The sequence below is a fragment of the Grampus griseus genome, assembly GCF_964374135.1.
Source record: "Grampus griseus genome assembly, chromosome: 4".
In the NCBI taxonomy this organism is placed as follows: Eukaryota; Metazoa; Chordata; class Mammalia; order Artiodactyla; family Delphinidae; genus Grampus; species Grampus griseus.
The window spans coordinates 108,274,932-108,291,820 of NC_138997.1; the positions used below are offsets into that span (position 1 = coordinate 108,274,932).

At 51.0% G+C, this 16,889-nt stretch overlaps 1 protein-coding gene across 2 annotated transcripts in view; it reads right to left on the reverse strand.

Annotated features, from left to right (window-relative positions):
• Positions 1-6,028: 6,028 nt before the first annotated feature.
• JAKMIP1 (janus kinase and microtubule interacting protein 1) overlaps positions 6,029-16,889 on the reverse strand; it is a gene marked incomplete at both ends in the record, with an annotated part of 70,251 nt that continues 59,390 nt past the window's right edge. For both annotated transcript variants that reach the window (XM_082653814.1, XM_082653813.1), the window contains 2 exons: positions 6,029-6,079; positions 8,674-8,739. In XM_082653814.1, coding sequence (XP_082509940.1) covers positions 6,029-6,079; positions 8,674-8,739 — 117 coding nt within the window. The remainder of the gene's footprint in view (positions 6,080-8,673; positions 8,740-16,889) is intronic.

Consider the following 16,889-nt stretch of genomic DNA (forward strand, 5'->3'; position numbering starts at 1 on the left):
CTCTTTCGATAATAAAATTGTTTTCTTTCTTGTCTACCTTAGTGGAGAGGTTGTCTCGGTCGGGAGAAAATTTTGTTTTAGAGTGTATTTCCCAACCATAATGGGAAAAAGAATTTTTTAAACCCAACGAGGTCCTGTTATAGACTACAGGGAACTATATTCAATATCCTGTAATAAGCCATAATGCAAAGGAAAAAAATAAAATCTACTTCCTCAAAAGTGGCTGTGTAGGGTGGCGCAGGGGGCTTGCAATAGACACGGAGTGGTCAGAGGCAGCAGGGCGGGGTATCGGCCAAGAGGGGGCGCAGTGGGGCAACTCAGATCTCCGGTGTTTCTTAGATGGAATCTTGGACAAATCACTTAACTTCTCATAAAAGGTGGGCGTGGGTAGTGAAAATAGTACCCATATCAAGAGCTGTTTAGGCATAAATTAGTGGCTGTAGGGTAGGCAGTGCACAGCGCCGGGCACACAGTGAATGCAGCGTGCAGGCGGTGCGTGACAGGCAGAAGCAACATGTAGTTCAGATCGCCTGCCTGGGCTGTGTCCAGCTCTGCCTCTTATGCGCCAAGCTCTTAGGCACTTAACCCAGCTCCCTGCGAAATGAGATGAACAGCAGTCCCCTCCCTGCTGTTGCATGAGTCACTTAGCTCTCAAGTGCCTGGTGCTCTGCCTGGCACAGCGAGCCCGCAGGGACCTTAGCTGCCAGGAGCATCCTCGAGCAGAAGGATTAATCGATAGCCGACCGGGGCCAAGTGACCACCTGAAAAATCATGTGCCAGGCCTGCAAGGAGGAGGAAGCCGGTATTCTAGACCTTTCTCAGGGGAGCAGCCTAGAGGAAAGGTGCAGCCGGGACAGGTAAAGGGCATTTGAGCCCCAGGGCCTCTGCCTGGGGAAGTGTCTTCAGACCTTTCTTGGATAAATGACTAAGACTGCGGGCTTCATTTGGAATGAACCGTCTGTGTCTGAGGGAGAAGGACAGGAGCGCGGCTTGCCCGTGCATTTTCACCCCTGCGGGCTTCTCAGGGCTGGAGACCTGAGGAAAGGGGACAGATGGCCGTGGAACTGCTGTAAGGACGTGGTCCTGCATCGTTCGCAGCCTGGGTGAGGTTCCCCAAGGCGGACGGCGACCACAGGAAGGACACAGAGCTTGGCTGAGGGCAGGACGCAGGGGTCCCCACTTCAGATGAAATGGCAGCCCCAGAGAGATGGTGCGGAGGGGGCCAGGCTTCCGGAGACCGGCAGCTCTGCCCCTCAGCTGGAACCAGGGTCACGGTGCGGGAACTGCAGGAGTCCCCAAGGCTTCTCAGACAACCTGGAGGGCACCCCAAATCGGCTGGTTGGGATCCCCAATTTGGCAGGCCTCTATCAGGTCCCGGTTAAATGTGAGAAAAGAGAAACAAACGTGCTTTTCTGTACTGGAAGCGGCAGGTGGGATTCCCGCTTATCAGCTCTTCACAGGCAGGTTCTGGAAGGTGAGGGGAGAGCAGAAGACCTGGACCCTGAGGCTCAACTGCGGAACGCGAGAATCCAGAAAGAGGGAAGGAGGGCTGGCCAATGGAAGGAGAGAGAATGATGAATTCACCGAGAAAGGCGCTGAGTGGGCGCAAAATCGCAGAGTCCAGCTCTCCAGGTGACCAGGGCCCCTGACCAGGGCCTGCGCGTGCGCAGTGCACCTGCGGTGCCACCATCCTCCCCCCGCCCCCGCCCCCTCCAGCCCCGCCCCACCCTCCGCCCACAGGGCCCTGGGCACCGAGTCAGTGCGCCTGGGACCTCTAGGGTGAGCAGACTCTAGAAGCTTCAGCTCCCGCACACGTCCGCCTGTTGCATTTCACCCGACTCCAACTCAGTACGTGCAGCGCGGGGGAAAGTGCCCAGTGTGCCCGGGACTTCCCCATTTTAGAACTGGAAGTCCTGACCTGGGCAAACCGGATGGCTGGTCACCCGCAGGGCTGGTCTCCGGGCCCACACCGCGGCCAGACGGTGGCGGCCGGGCACGGTCTGCACCCTGGACTTTTCTACCCTGCCCCTCACTGGTTTCCACTGCCTGTAGAGGGCTGAGGGATATGATGGGGGGGGGGGGGGAGGGGAGGAATGAAGTATGAGGTGTGAGGGGAGGGGAGGGGTGAGATGTGAGGGGAGTGGGAAACAGCACATTTAAGTGGCATAGCATGGCGTCCCTGTGTCAGGAACTTGACCTGGGCTCTCCCTTCACCCCCCAAGTAGATCTGTGAGGAGGCTGGTGGTAAAGGGTGGACCCAACCCTTCTCCTTTCTGTGTGAGAAACTGACTTGGGTTCCCTTGCGTCTGTAGCTCTACCACCTGGAAACCTCATCTGGGCAGAAGGTCAGTTGCATTACTAGGTGACAAGCACAACGGCAGCTCTGAGCTGTGTGTCTCATCTGGGCGCAGAGGGCAGAGGATGACGTATGAGTACACGAGTACGCACCTGGTGGGCCGCCAGAACTCGGAGGCCCCCTGTGGCTCTTGTGACTGGGCCTGTCCCTGGCAGGAACCTTGGAAGCGATGCCTGGGACCGTCACAAGAAATGCCGACTCATTGTTGGCTCCCTGCACCTGCCTGTATGAGCCTCACTGGCTCGCACCTGAACTGTCTCCTGGGGGCCAAAGAGACTGGCCCCTGGTCCCCTGTGGGCCGTATGGTCTCCTTGGAGGACGACTTCCACAGGGGTGCATCAGATGCTGCCTGCTGCATCTCCTGCCAGTATCGGAGAGGCTTTGGGTCTAACTGTCTAGCTGTGCCCAAAGAAGACCTCTTGCGAGGTGGTATGTGGGAACTATCACCCACCATTCCACAGATGAAGAAATTAAGACTCTGAGTGGCAAGTACTTTGCCAGTGTCCACTGCAGGGGAGTGGCTGGTCTAGGAGTGGACCTGGATGGGTCTGACTTCAAAGCCACTGCCATTGGCATCCTGTTGTCCGAGTGGGAGAGCTGAGAAGACAGAAGCGCGGGGCAGTAGGGCATGAGGCCCACACTCCTGCAGCAGGGAGGGATGGACGCTCTGTGCTGTGGGACTAGCTTCCCAGAGACCTTGCACACCTCCTGGACTTCTGCTACTAAGTTAGCAAAGCAAGGCTTCTCTGTGTTTCTCTGGCCCCAGAGAAAGCAGACGTGCTTTTCATTTTCAGTTGCTGCATGGTTCCACATTCCCATTGCTGCCTGGAGTTCTCAGATGCCTGCTTTTTTCAAGCAAAGACATCAGTTCATTTGCTTTTGGTTATCAGATGTGGGAAAGTCATGGGGGCTGCTGTGGTGGTGCTTTGGGTTTAGATTTCAAAAGAGAATGATCACTTCTCAGCTATCTTGGGTGTGTGTTTTCTTAGAGGCCCCTAATCCTTTGGTTTGGTTTGAGTATCCTTCTCCATCTGGTTGGGTGCCCCTTCTGTGCTGAGCTCCATGTCCTTCTCCATCCTTGGGTTTATCCTTCTGAGAACTTTCAGCTCCTCTGTTGGATTCCCTGCCCTCCTTGATTCCTTTGGTAGCCTGCATTTCAGTCATTTTAGTTTTCTCCAAAGGTTATTCTCACTAGAAATTATAGGGTTGCTCTTGCAGCCCAACAAACACAGAGCAATGAATCTTTCCATCCTTGGGATCAACCCATCCTTGCCTTCAGCTGCTCCTTCCAACAAGATGCAGCTGTCCTTTGCTTCACATTCACTACCTTCCATTTCACTTGATCTACTTTGATTCCCAACGTCTTCCTTCCAAAAGTTTGGGAGGGATCAGTCATATGAGCAGGTGCCTTTTCCTGGAGATGCTCCCCCACCCACCTGCTCACCCTAGAATAACAACAGCAACAACATCCGAAAGTAACTTCTCTTCTCCAGGATTTGCTCCTGGGCTTGACTTCCACCAGCTGGTGTCCTGGCCTCCTCGGCAGCCCCACCCAATCCATCGTTCTCCTGGGAGGCGTGGTGCAGAGGCAGGTCTCCTGGGATCAGGAATGGCTGAGGTTGTAAGAAAGTGGACCTGGTCTCAGACCACTGCGGAAGGAGCCTCATTTCCCGCGGGTGCTCCAGGGATCACTCCACAACCCAGCATTTCTTCCTGGCCAGCCCCTTGCAAATTACCACCCAGATGTGAGACAGCCCGAGTGTGGTCTAGGCGGGGATGCTGTCCACCTCTCAGTCCTTGATCTACAATGGCCCAGGTGCAGTCAAGCTCTGGGACTTTCACCCTCAAGAGTGATGGAGCCTGTGGCTTCCGCCTTGTAAATCCGAGGTCCTGGGGTCCACCGTCCACAGTGGGCGAGGCTCCAGTCCTCTCTCTCTGGCCAACAGCTGCTGATTTCAGCTGCACACAGATCTGGAGGGTTTTGTTGACTGGGGCTTGACTTTGGGTTCAGATCACAGGGACATTTGCGAGTCACTCTGGCTGATAGACTCCAGGATTCACATGGCACAGTTCATGGAGACATATGTACACAGTCAGTGTCTAGCCGGGCACACACACCACAGCTAGGGGAGGCATGCTGTGCAGGGACAAGGATGCAGTCTGTCCCCAGACAGTGCAGTGGCTCTCCAATCAATCCATTTCTAGTAATTGCACTTGGTTTCCTGGTATTCAGGTCTCTGCCCCTCGGGCTCTTGAAGGTGCCACAGTGGGGACTTGGATGTGGCCCTGAGCTTGACAAATTCCCCATCATCCTTGCAGAGCTCCTACAGCTTGGCCCAGCCAGGACCCAGCCATAGATCCTAAATGCCTCCCATTCAAGCTGTCGTGTCATATCTGTGAATTCTGGTTTCAGTTTCTGGGCTTGGAATAGCTTGTTTTGCTGTTGAATTTTGGTTTGAGTGGGGTTGGGTTTGCCACAGGACTCAGTTTATTCCATAAGCTCTTTTTCTATCCTGGAAAATTAAAAGATAATTTGACATGACACAAGAACCAAGGGGGAGAATGGCTGGGGAAGCCCCTGGCTATCTGCCCTCACCTGTTCCCATCACTGTCCTGAACTCTCCAGCTGAGCCCACTGAGGGACCTTCCCCGACAATCCAGGGAGCGAGGAAATAGGGTTCAGATGGCCTGTCTCCCAGCACCCACCCCCAACCCACTATGGCAACCCCCACTCCCAGTCTGCTTAGACCTGGGATCATTCCTTTATTTGCTGCACAAGCACGGAATGAGCATCAACCACGTGCCAAGCGCTGTCCTAGGACCAGGGCACAGAGGATCCAAGGAAGAGCCCTGTGTGCAGGGATTGGGCTCAGGGTATCCACAGTCAGGCAGGGACAGGTGTCAGAGCTCAGCCTGGGGGTCCAGGCGGCTAGTAGGCTGTGGGCATCCTCAGAACTCACAGGGCCCTCACCTGGGCTGGATTCAGCAGCAGAATTCTAGACTCTAGGGGCCCTGGCAGACCCCAGTCCATGGTGGACACTCAGAACAGGGAGAACGGGGGAGGCCTGGGTGCCAAAGAAGGAACTCAGGATGAGACACGCAGAGTCCAACGATCAGAGAAGGACCAGCTGCCGGGATGGCGTCAAAACCAGGCCTGGGGTCCAGGGCAGGTGGTGGGGGAGAGGCAAGGAGCTTGGGCTCTTTACACGGGCTTCCTGGGCATTTTGTATGCAGGTCATGGACTTGCCCATCAGCCTCCTACTCCTGCAGACCCCTGATCCCAGAAGCCCACCCTGGTCTGGACCCTACGGTGAATTTACTGTCCCACAGGCAATAGAGAGCACCCAAAACCGAAGCCAAAATAGAAAGAACCTTGGGGAAAAGCCACAACCGCCTTCTCAAGATAAAATACAACAGGGGGACAACCAGGTCCCCATTGTCCAATCCTATTCACAGAGACCTCCCTGATCTTCCTCTCAGGGGTGGAACTCGCCAGTGACCCCCGGATGCCCCGGGGCCAGTGACCAGGGGCAATCTACCACAAGCCCACCTTCCATGGCACCTAAAGGAATGTTACAGTCAGAGCTGGGAGGAAATCTCCTTTTTAGAAAAATCATTTTTATCAGTGAAAATGAAAGGATACCAACCCGAGTTCCTGGCTCACTGACGTCATCAAGGCCACAGAATGAATGCTAGTGAGAAAAACAAAAAAAGGAACAAAAACTATAAAATAAGACCAAAAGAAAATGAGGGGGAAAAAAAGAAAAGAAAAAAAGATGTAAGATATGTAGTATGGAACTCAATGACAGCATTTCACAAGAACTACACCACTGGGGTTGGGTTTGGAAAGAGAAACAGGAAGTCAGTGGGCTGTGGGAGTGGATTTCACCTGAGAAACCCATCCTGTGGGATGTGTCACCCAGGGTGGGTTGTCCCTACACAGTCCCCAAACATCTGGCTAATTTAGACAGGGGAGATGTACACCATGGACCAGGGCTTTTTGGTGCAGAGGTGTGACTTTCTTGAAGAACCTGGCAGGACAGCATAGATAGAGGAAGACCTCTCCAATAGTCATAGCTGATGGTCCCACCAAAGGCCAGGCATGACATGCGTACAAGGATCAAGGAAGATTCCACCCAGGTCACAGGTCATCCAGTCCGACCTGCGGACCGGCCCCTATACCATCCCTGCCAGAGCCCACTCTCCCAAGAGATTCCACTGTTTAAAATCTTTTATGCCATCTGATGAGTCTACTTTAAAAAGAAAAAATTTGCAGAAAAAAATGGCTTTAAGGGAATGAAAAATCATACAGGTCAGTTTGAGAGTAGAGTTTTTTCCCTTAGTTTATTTATTACTTGTGTTATTCAAAAAGAATTGCTGGGGATTAGGGGAAACGTCTGAACATTATCCAGGGCTTTTGAAAAGAATTCATTATTTTTTTCCTAAATTGTTATTGAAAAAATGAAAATCCAAACAGACAGCCACCAAATTTTAAACAAAATCTAGAATCACTGGAAGTTAGAGCTAGAAGGGGCATTTAGAATCGCCCAGCTCTTCATATTGTACACGAGGAAACTGAGGCCCGGGGTAGGGAAGGTCCTTGCCAAGACCAGCCTGCGGAGTACGGCAGGGACAGAGTTCCTGACCGCTGACCGTGGTGGCTGGAGTTATTTTTCTACCAGCCCAGGCCAGTAGTGCCCGCGGGGAAATCCTTGAAGTATCCTTGAGATCCCCTCAGCTCCTCAAAATAACCTTGGAAGCTGGCGAGGGGGGATGGCATGCAGCAGATGGGGACTCTAGGAATCTGCTTAAATTGAATTTCCATGGGATTTCCAGGGCGCCAACAGGAGAACTGGCCCAAATCCTCCAGCCATGACCCTCTGCTGCCCCGCTGCTGGTTGTGCAGGCTGGTAGGCCCCAGCGCTCCAGGTGCAGATGGGAAGATGCCAGGAAGGTGAATTAACCTGTGTAATAGCTGACTCCCAGGAGAGAAGCTGGTGTACCATCTGAAGAGCTGTTCTGTCTCTTTGGGCCATTGTATTGGATTCCCTCTAGACAGAGCGGGCCGTCATCCCATTTGTAGATAGCCCTGAATCTGCTCTCTGGTGGCTTTCGTGACTTTGGCCTCACTCTGTCCATGGAATGAGACGGCTTCCTCTCTCCAAAGGCCAGCCTCAGATACCTGAAGCCCAGAAATGCCCTTTCTGCATCTGCTTCCCCGGGGTGACGGCACATCACCCTTCAAGCTTCCTGGGGCACATTGTCCCCTACGGACCAGCCCGATGGGGTCAGAGCCCTTCACCTGTTCCCACATGTGAGCATACCTGTGCGATATAAAATGTGCAGTTGTAGGTTTTCTCTCTACTCATCTGTTACTCATTCTGCAAACATTTGATGATGCCCTATTCTGTGGCAAGAACTGTCTTGGATAAAGAGATGAATAAAAGCTAGTGGATGGACAGGAAGTGGTAAGTGCCCTGACAAAGATGCCGCATGTGTGGACTCATTTGTCCGTCTGGACCAACAACGTGTGGCGGGGGCACTGGTGTGACATCCCTGGAGACCCCGGGTATCACTTTCCAGCTGTGGGATCATGGACAAGTGTCTGAATCTTTCTCAGGCTCAACGTTCTCACTCTTAAAATGGTGACAGCCGTAGGGAGACAATGGGGCTGGGTGTCAGCCATACTTCCTGCTGGAGGGAGGAGACTTCTAAGAACGCTCACTGGTTTTTGGCATATATGTCGTTCAAGGTGAATGAGTCCAATGTCTGTGGCTGGTTTACGGCTCACAAAAGAAGGTGAGGTAGTGTCAGAGGGGTTCACCTGAAGGTCTTTGGTGGAAAAAAAAATAGACACCCTCCTCCTCCCTCACACAAAGTTGATCCCAGACTGTACTTTTCTTTTTTTTTCTTTTTTTGTGGTACACGGGCCTCTCACTGTTGTGGCCTCTCTCGTTGCGGAGCACAAGCTCCGGACGCGCAGGCTCAGCGGCCATGGCTCACGGGCCCAGCCGCTCCGCGGCATGTGGGATCTTCCCGGACCGGGGCACGAACCCGTGTCCCCTGCATCGGCAGGCGGACTCTCAACCACTGCACCACCAGGGAAGCCCCCGAACTGTGCTTTTCTTCCCTAGAAAAGTACTTGATGAGGCTATCTACTTCTTGGACTGCCAGTTTGGGGGACATGGGCAGAGAAGGGAGGGCTGGAGACAGAGCCCATTCCTTGGGTTGCATGAAACTGACAGGAGAAGAGAATATTCCATGTGAACGACTCATGGAGAGAAGCCCAGGGGCTGGTCTGAGCTCACACCACTCACCTTTTCCTCCAGCTCTTTCAGATGTCGCTTCTGGACCTCCAGTTTATCCTCCAATTCTCGGATTCTCTGCAACACATTAAGTTCTGTATCAGAAAAAGTAACATTTCCAGGTTCAAACCTTACTCTTCGTTGTTTATCGTGGTGTGGCGTATAAGCAGTGACACATACAAATAATAAGTGGGCAGCTCGACTAACTTTTATACGTGTGCAGGCCTGTCTCTCCACCCCGTGAATCAAGACTGAGGGCTTCCCCAGCACCCAGGAGGCTCCCTCAGGCCCCCATGGGACTCTATTATGACCTCTGTCACTAAAAGTAGACTTTGCCTCTTCTTGAAATGCACCGTAATGGAATTATACAGCGCGTACTCTTTTCAAAACATAAACATCAAGACTAGACCAGGACACGGAGGTGCCTGGGGCAGGTTAATAAAGATCATGGATTTGAAGCAGCACCAAATGACTTGTCCAAGATTTATTTAGCTGGAGCCTCAGAGCTGGTGCAGAGATGAGTGCCAGTGGTGGGCATGGCTGTAGCGTCCACTCAGATTCTCAGAAGCCCACGTAGTGCTAGGTTTTAGGATGACAAACTGTCCCCATTTGCCTGGGACTTTCCTGGTTTTAGCACTGAAAGTCCAGAGTCCTGAGAAACTCATCAGTCCCAGGGAAACAGGGACAGTTGGTCACCTACTTGGCTCTGCGCCTGCCGAATGCCCCTGGGGGTGCACACCAAGCCTCGGTGGTTTATCCATCTGTTCCTTCCAGTTCCACACAGCATCCCACCCAGGGGGTCTGGCAAGTACAGCCTTTTCCAGATTGTCATGTGTCCAGTAGCACTTCAATACCCCTCAAGGGCTGATACCCCCGGACAGCTGCTTAGCTGGCTACAGCCTTGCCGACCCTGAATGCACACGGAGACCTCACTCCTCTGGAGAACGCTGTCGGGCTGAAGGGCGGCGACTCAGGTCAGCCCGAATTAAGCATGTGGACCACCATCAGTCCGGAGAAGCCTTCTGTCCAGATTCTCAAACTCAGATCGGCATCCCCTGGAGGCCCTACGGGTCCCAGGAGCCCTTCCCCAGGGTTTCTGACTCAGCAGTTCAGGGTGGGACTGAGAAGCTGTATTCCTCACAGGTCCCCAGGTGATGCGGTTGCTGCTGGTCGGGGGACCCCACCCTGAGAACCACCACTGTGGGCACATTCACCCACTCGGCAAATATGGCTCAGTATGCCCGGGGCCTCGAGTGTGTGGTCCCATCAGGTTCAGACGATGGTATTACGCAAATACACAGATGGTGCCCTGGATGAATACAGATGTCATGGAGAAAGTCGAGCAGAGGTAAGGAAGGAATGGGGTGCTATTTCATAGGGGTGCTCAGGGAAGATCACACTTGAGCAGAGGTGAGGGGTGTAAGGAGTTGAAGTGTGGGCTGGGGGGTCCAGAGGAAACACAAAACCCAGCCCTCTGTGGTTTTCCAGACGCCAAAGAGGGAAGGGAACTCCAGGCAGAAGGAATGTTGTGTGTGTGTGCAGGGAGCTGGGAGTGCAGGGGGGCAGAGCTCAGAGGGTCTGGAATGTCCCGATGAGGAACTTGCAGATTTGGGGGTGTCATGGAGAACTCATGAAGGATTTCAAGTAAGAAAATAATGAGAATTTTGATTCTGGAAAGATCACACTGGCAGCAAAACAGAAGATGGATTGGCACGGAAGAGAGATGAAAAATACTTCTGCTCTCAGATATGTGACCTTGGGCAAGTAGTTCAGCCTCTCTGGCCTTGGTTTCCTTATCTGTAAATTGGGGGTAATAGTGCTGCCCACATCTGAGGATTTAGCAAGTGAACCTGTGCAAAGTACTTATAGCAAAGTCGGCAGAGAGTACCTGCTCTATAAAGGACGAGAAACCTAGTATGTTTCTAATTCTCTTCCACCTGAGGGAGACTGTGACCACCCTCCAGAGACCCCCTTGCAAGGCGGGCAGGCAGAGAGCATCTGAGAATGAGCACAGAACTCGGCTAGACCCTTGCTTGGATCCCGGGTCCCCAATTTACCAGAGGGTGGACTTTGGAGAGTCATGTAATCAAATAATCTCTCTGTGTGGAACGCCTCTTCTGTAATAACTGCACAGTGACCCTGTAATCCTGGGGGTGAAATGGGGACCTGGGGGAACGTGCCTTGCAAATCACAATGCCACGTGGAGGGAGGACAATGCTTTACAGCTTTCGAAGGATTTGCAAAAATCTCCCAGGAACAACTTCTGGGCTTTAAAAATCAGCCTGAGTCCATTTGTATCATTTTTTTAGATTCCAAATATAAGTGATATCATATGATATCTGTTTTTCTCTGACTGACTTAGCATGATAATCTCTAGGTTCATCCTTCTTGCTGCAAATGGCATTATTTCATTCTTTTTTATGGCTGAGTAATATTCCATTGTACATATGTACCACATCTTCTTTATCCATTCATCAGTTGATGGACATTTAGGTTGCTTCCATGTCTTGGCTATTGTAAACAGTGCTTCTACGAATAGACACTGGGGTGCATGTATCTTTTCAAAGTATGGTTTTCTCTGGATATATGCCAGGAGTGGGATTGCTGGATCATATGGTAGCTCTATTTTTAGTTTTTTTGAGGAACCTCCATACTGTTCTCCATAGTGGCTGTACAATTTACATTCCCACTAACAGTGCAGGAGGGCTCCCTTTTCTCCACACCCTCTCTAGCATTTATTGTTTATAGACTTTTTAATGATGGCCATTCTGACCAGTGTGAGGTGATACCTCATTGTAGTTTTGATTTGCATTTCTCTAATAATTAGTGATGTTGAGCATCTTTTCATGTGCTTTTTGACCATCTGTATGTCTTCTTTGGAGAAATGTCTGTTTAGATCTTCTGCCCATTTTTTGCACTTATTTACAAAAGAGAAACAGATTCACAGACTTTGAAAACAAACTTATGGTTACCAAAAGGGAAAGATGGGGGGGGATAAATTAGGAGTTTGGGATTAACATATACACACTAATATATATGTAATAGATCATCAACAAGGATCTACTGTGTAGCACAGGGAACTCTACTCAATATTCTGTAATAACCTATATGGGAAAAGAATCTGAAAAAAATGGATATATGCATATGTATAATTGAATCACTTTGCTGTACACCTGAAACTAATACAACATTGTAAATCAACTATGCCCCAATATAATTTTTTTTAAAAGATTAAGTGAAAAAAAAGTAAATAAATATTTTTATTTAAAAAAACTCAGCCTGAGAAGCTGATTCTCATTCTAGTCTTTCCTGAATTTTTTTAATAACTAGGGTCAGTCTCTCATCCAGTCATGGGAGGCTGGAAGGGGCAGTGCTTAAGAGCTTTGTCATCTCATGACATGGGTTCACATTCCAGCTCTGCTACTTCCTGGCTGTGTGACCTTGGGCAAGTTGCTTACCCTCTCTGAGAACTCACCTCACCTGTGAAACTGCATCAATGGCTCCCACTCAGAGGGTTGGTGTGACCATCAGTGAACCAACATTTATGGAGCCCCTTCTATGTGCCATCACTGATCTGTCTCCCTGCACTGGAATATAAGCTTCATGAGAGCAAGTGCTGTATGCCCAGCACCTAGAACAGAGCCTGGTATGTAGATGTTAGAAAAATTGCACACGAAAATGGTGTGACATGGAGCAGGAGAAGCTCGTGAGAGAGGCAGCCAGTGCATTTGTAGAGGTGAGCACAGGGCCCAGGGGCTCAGGGTGCGAGGCTAAGCAACCCAGACTTCATCTTCCGGGCACGGGGGAGCCAGGGAGGATCTTTGGGGAGGGGTGGCGCTATGCCGTGTTAGGAAGGCTTCTGCGGTGCAGTGGATGGATTGGCAGGGAGGGGCAGTGAGGGGTGAGGGTGGTACTGCAATTGCTTGTGGTCCCAGCAGATATCTGTGGTGCAGGCCAGCGGTGCTGGGGAGTAAAGCCTGGGAGGGAGAGGACAAAGCAAGTTTATATGAGTGGATCGACTCCAATCTTCACGCCGGGAGAACATTTTGCAAATATGCAGAATCGTTCTGTTGGGAAATGTACCATGGGCTGATTGATTTTTTTCCTGCACCCACTTTTCCCCTTACTTAATAGGGCTTGAAAACTGAAATGCCCACTGGGGCCAGGCTGATAACGTCACATCACTGCATCCCATGGGCCAAATGCAGGCAAAACGGACAGGGGCCATCCAGGGCAAACTGGGACGCATTCTTCCCATCAACGCAGGCAGCTGGTGCTCCAGGCCGGGTCAGATGCAGCTCAGTGCTGCCAGAATGCCTGGCAGTGCTGTGCTGTGTTGTGTTGTGTGTGTGTTGTACTATGTTGTGTTGTGTGTGCTGTACTGTGTTATGTTGTGTGTGTTGTGCTGTGCGTGCTGTGTTGTGTGTGCTGTGCCATGTTGTGTTGTGTATGCTGTGTTATGTTGTGTGTGCTGTGGGTTGTGTGTTATATGTATTGTGTTGTGCATTGTGTGTGCTGTGCCGTGTTGTGTGTGTGTGCTGTGTTGTGTTGTGTGTGCTGTGAGTTGTGTGTTATATTTACTGTGTTGTGTTGCGTATGCTGTGCTGTGTGTGCTGTGTGTTATATGTATTGTGTTGTGCATTGTGTGTGCTGTGCCCTGTTGCGTATGCTGTGTTGTGTGTGCTGTAAGTTGTGTGTTATATGTACTGTGTTGTGCATTGTGTGTGCTGTGCCGTGTTGTGTTGCGTATGCTGTGTTGTGTTGTGTGTGCTACATGTATTGTGTTGTGCATTGTGTGTGCTGTGCCGTGTTGTGTATGCTGTGTTGTGTTGTGTGTGCTTGTGTTATATGTACTGTGTTGTGCATTGTGTGTGCTGTGCCGTGTTGTGTGTGTGTGCTGTGTTGTGTTGTGTGTGCTGTGTGTTGTGCGTGCTGTGTTGTGCCTCTGTGCTGTGCTTGCACTCAGCATTGTTCTGGGCACTGGGACACGGCAGCTCCCCGGCCCTCAGAGCCTCGTGGGGAGACAGTCAGCAAAGACCAGGTAGTGAGAAGTGACAGGAAGAAAAGTCAATCAGGGGAGCAGCTGGTTAAGCAAGACCATGGGGCAGCCGCTCTCGGGTGACATTTGAGGAATGTGTCCCCAGCAGGGAGACAGCAGATGCAAGGCTGGATCTGGGCACAAGGGCTGGGGTGACACAGGGCCAGAGCGCACACACCTGGGATCTTCTTCCAAGAATGAAGGGAAGACTTGGGGGGTTTTGGGCAGGGCCCATTCCTTCCTACCCTCAGGTGTACATGTCGAGGTCCCCCCCACCAGCAGGTCTCTCCCTGGCTCCCAGCACCCCCCAACCCCCGGCACGGCCACCCCCTGCCCAGGGCCTGCCTCTGTGTTCACTATACCACGTGTGAGCTCTACAAGGCCAAGGGCATCTCACTCTCCCTCTTCCCAGTCCTGGAGCACAGCCTGGACCACACTTGCCTGACCAGCATGTGCTGGGGACTCCAGCAGGGGTCTTGTTACTGTGAGTGACAGAACCTACAGTGGAGGCCAGGCTGGGTGGGAAAGGCCCAGGGCAGCGGGTAGGAGCTGACATCTGTCCAGGGCTTAATTCATGGTGGGTTCTCTTCCAAATGCTTCACAGAAATTCTCCATTGACCTCAACCCTTGAGATGTGTGCTGGCAGTGTCCCCATTCTGCAGATGAGGACACCCACCAGAGGCTCACAGAGCTGAAGTACCTTGTCTCAGGTTACGCTGGGTGGGGCCGGGGGGATTTGAATCCAGACCTGACTGACCCAAGACCCTGTGCTACTAATGCCACATCGTAGCTCTCCATTCGAAGCTTTAAAATGCTGTTTTTATGTTCCTGGAGGGAAAAAAAATCACTGGGATGCATGTTTGAAATTCTCAGGCTCCTAACGCCCTTCTCCCATTGGAAATGTGGCTTCTTCAAAATTATTTTTTTTTAATGCCAGATTTCTGGAGACTATCAAATTCAGGACAAACACTTGCCAAAAACAAGTAGTAAACCTCAGGGAATTAGTATGACGTGAACTCAGAACTGGCCCCTAGCGCAATGGCCACTGCTTCCTAAAGGTGGGTTGGCCTTAATCAAGTTGTTTTGGCCCCTGGGCCTCTGTTTCCCATCAATTTAACTGGGTCAAACACTTAGATAGCCAAGAGTTTTACAAGTCATGTGATACTCTACAAACTGGGGTTTTAACAATGCTCATTACAACTATTGTTTCGGGTTGATGGTCTCTTTTAAAAATTCTGTATGTGGTGGGAACTGCTTTTGAAAACTACAGCTGATGAACAATGTAAACATTTTCTCCAGCATAATAAGCCTGTTCCCACCTCAGGGCCTTTGTACTTGCTGTTCTTTCTTCAAATAGCTGAATGGCTCACCTCTCACATCATTTTAGCCTCAAGTCTCACCGTTTCTGATATCTACAGGCATGTTGCCTGTTTCCCTTCAGTGAGATATGAAAAGACACCCCCCAGGAAAGCAGGAACTTTGCCCACTGCTCCATCTCCAGCGGCCAGACCTGTGCCCAGCACATGACTGGTGCCCAGTGATACGCTGTTGAATGAAAGCTCGAGACAGGAGGGTCTCTCTGTCCCCAGCATCACGCTGTCACGGGGCTTGTTGTAAGGAAAGTCTCTCTACCCTGGCATCACCTGGATGAACCAAATCCAGCCCATTCCTTTAAAGGAAACACCCAGTAAAACAGATGTACTCTGAACTCTGAGCATCTTTTGCAAAGGCACTGAGATGCTGCCTGGGCTCCTGCTTCCTGCTGCTATTACACGTGTGATGCTGGGCTGGGAGAGGGGGGAGCAAGAATCTGTGAACGTCATGGCATCATCGGTTACATCTGTGCCACACTGGGAGAGTTTGGCCAAGCATTTCTGCCTACAGGGTGACACAGGACCCTTAAGACAAAGCCTGGAGCTAGAGCTGCTCCGAACCACCCAGGAAGAACAGGAGGCCAGGAGGGCGTAGCCTTGCTGACAGTTCCCGAGCTGAGCCCAGAGAAGGGAGGAGGTGGAACCTTTCCCCTGGATTCTGTGGCATGATGTGATGGAGGAGGGGCTCACCTGAGCTGAGTCAGGGAAGAAGGCTTGAGAACTCATTTCCTTACAAAGCCAAAAATGTAACGGGAAACCTGCTATGGACGGAATTGTGACCCCTCTAAATTCTTATGTTGAAGCCCTAATAAGGTCATAGGTGGGACCCTAATCTGGTAGGATTGGTGGTCTTATAACAAAAGGACAATCTCTCTCCCTCTCATCTTTGCCCCAATCTGCCCCCCGCATCCCCCTTGCCATGTGGGGGTCACAGAGAGAAGGCGGCTGTCTGCAAACCAGGAAAAGAGCCTTCCCCAGCAACCCAATCAGCCAGGCCTTGATTTTGGACATCTAACCTCTGTTGTTTAAGCCATGCAGTCTGTAGTATTTTGCTATGGCAGCCCAAGTAAACTAATACAGACACTTACACCCCTCTCTAACTCACAGCCATGTATCTCTCAGACTAACTAGCATTTAACAACTTAACTTGCACAGAAATCTCCTGGGAATCTTGTAGACACAGAATCCTATTCAGTAGGTCTGGGGTGGGCACTGAGAGTCTGCATTTCTAAGAGCTCCCAGGAGATGCTCCATGGACCACACTTTGAGTAGCCAGGGTGGACAGAACAGAACGCGGCCTCGGGTGTCAACATCCACGTTTGTAATTATATAAAGAGAGTCCTCCTTTTACTAGACACCTCCCAGGCACCAGGCGCTCACTAACTGATTTGCATGTCCTACCTCACTAATGCCTCAGAGTGATATATCATCTGTCATTGGTATTGGCTGACAGACGCCTATCAGTGCATATTAATGAGAGTGAGGGCATTTTCGGTGGGAGGAAGGGTATCTACCATTTACCCGCAGCAGAATTCTCAACTGATTTGAAAATGTTCCAGAGATAAAGGAAAAGCAGCTCCCAGCCCTGGGTCACGCTCTTAGTCAACTTTCCCCATGCTTAGGTACATGCAATTTACTAGGTAGGTCAAGAGAAATGAAAAGGAAGTGATTAGTCCCATACGATCTTACACAAACACTCCAAAACACTTGTATTTGAAATGATTTTCTTCTTTAAGGGAGACTAGTCCTCAATCGACCACACAGCCAGCATGGCTCGCTTTCTGCTGCTTTTTTTTTAATCACCTGAGTCCCTTTTT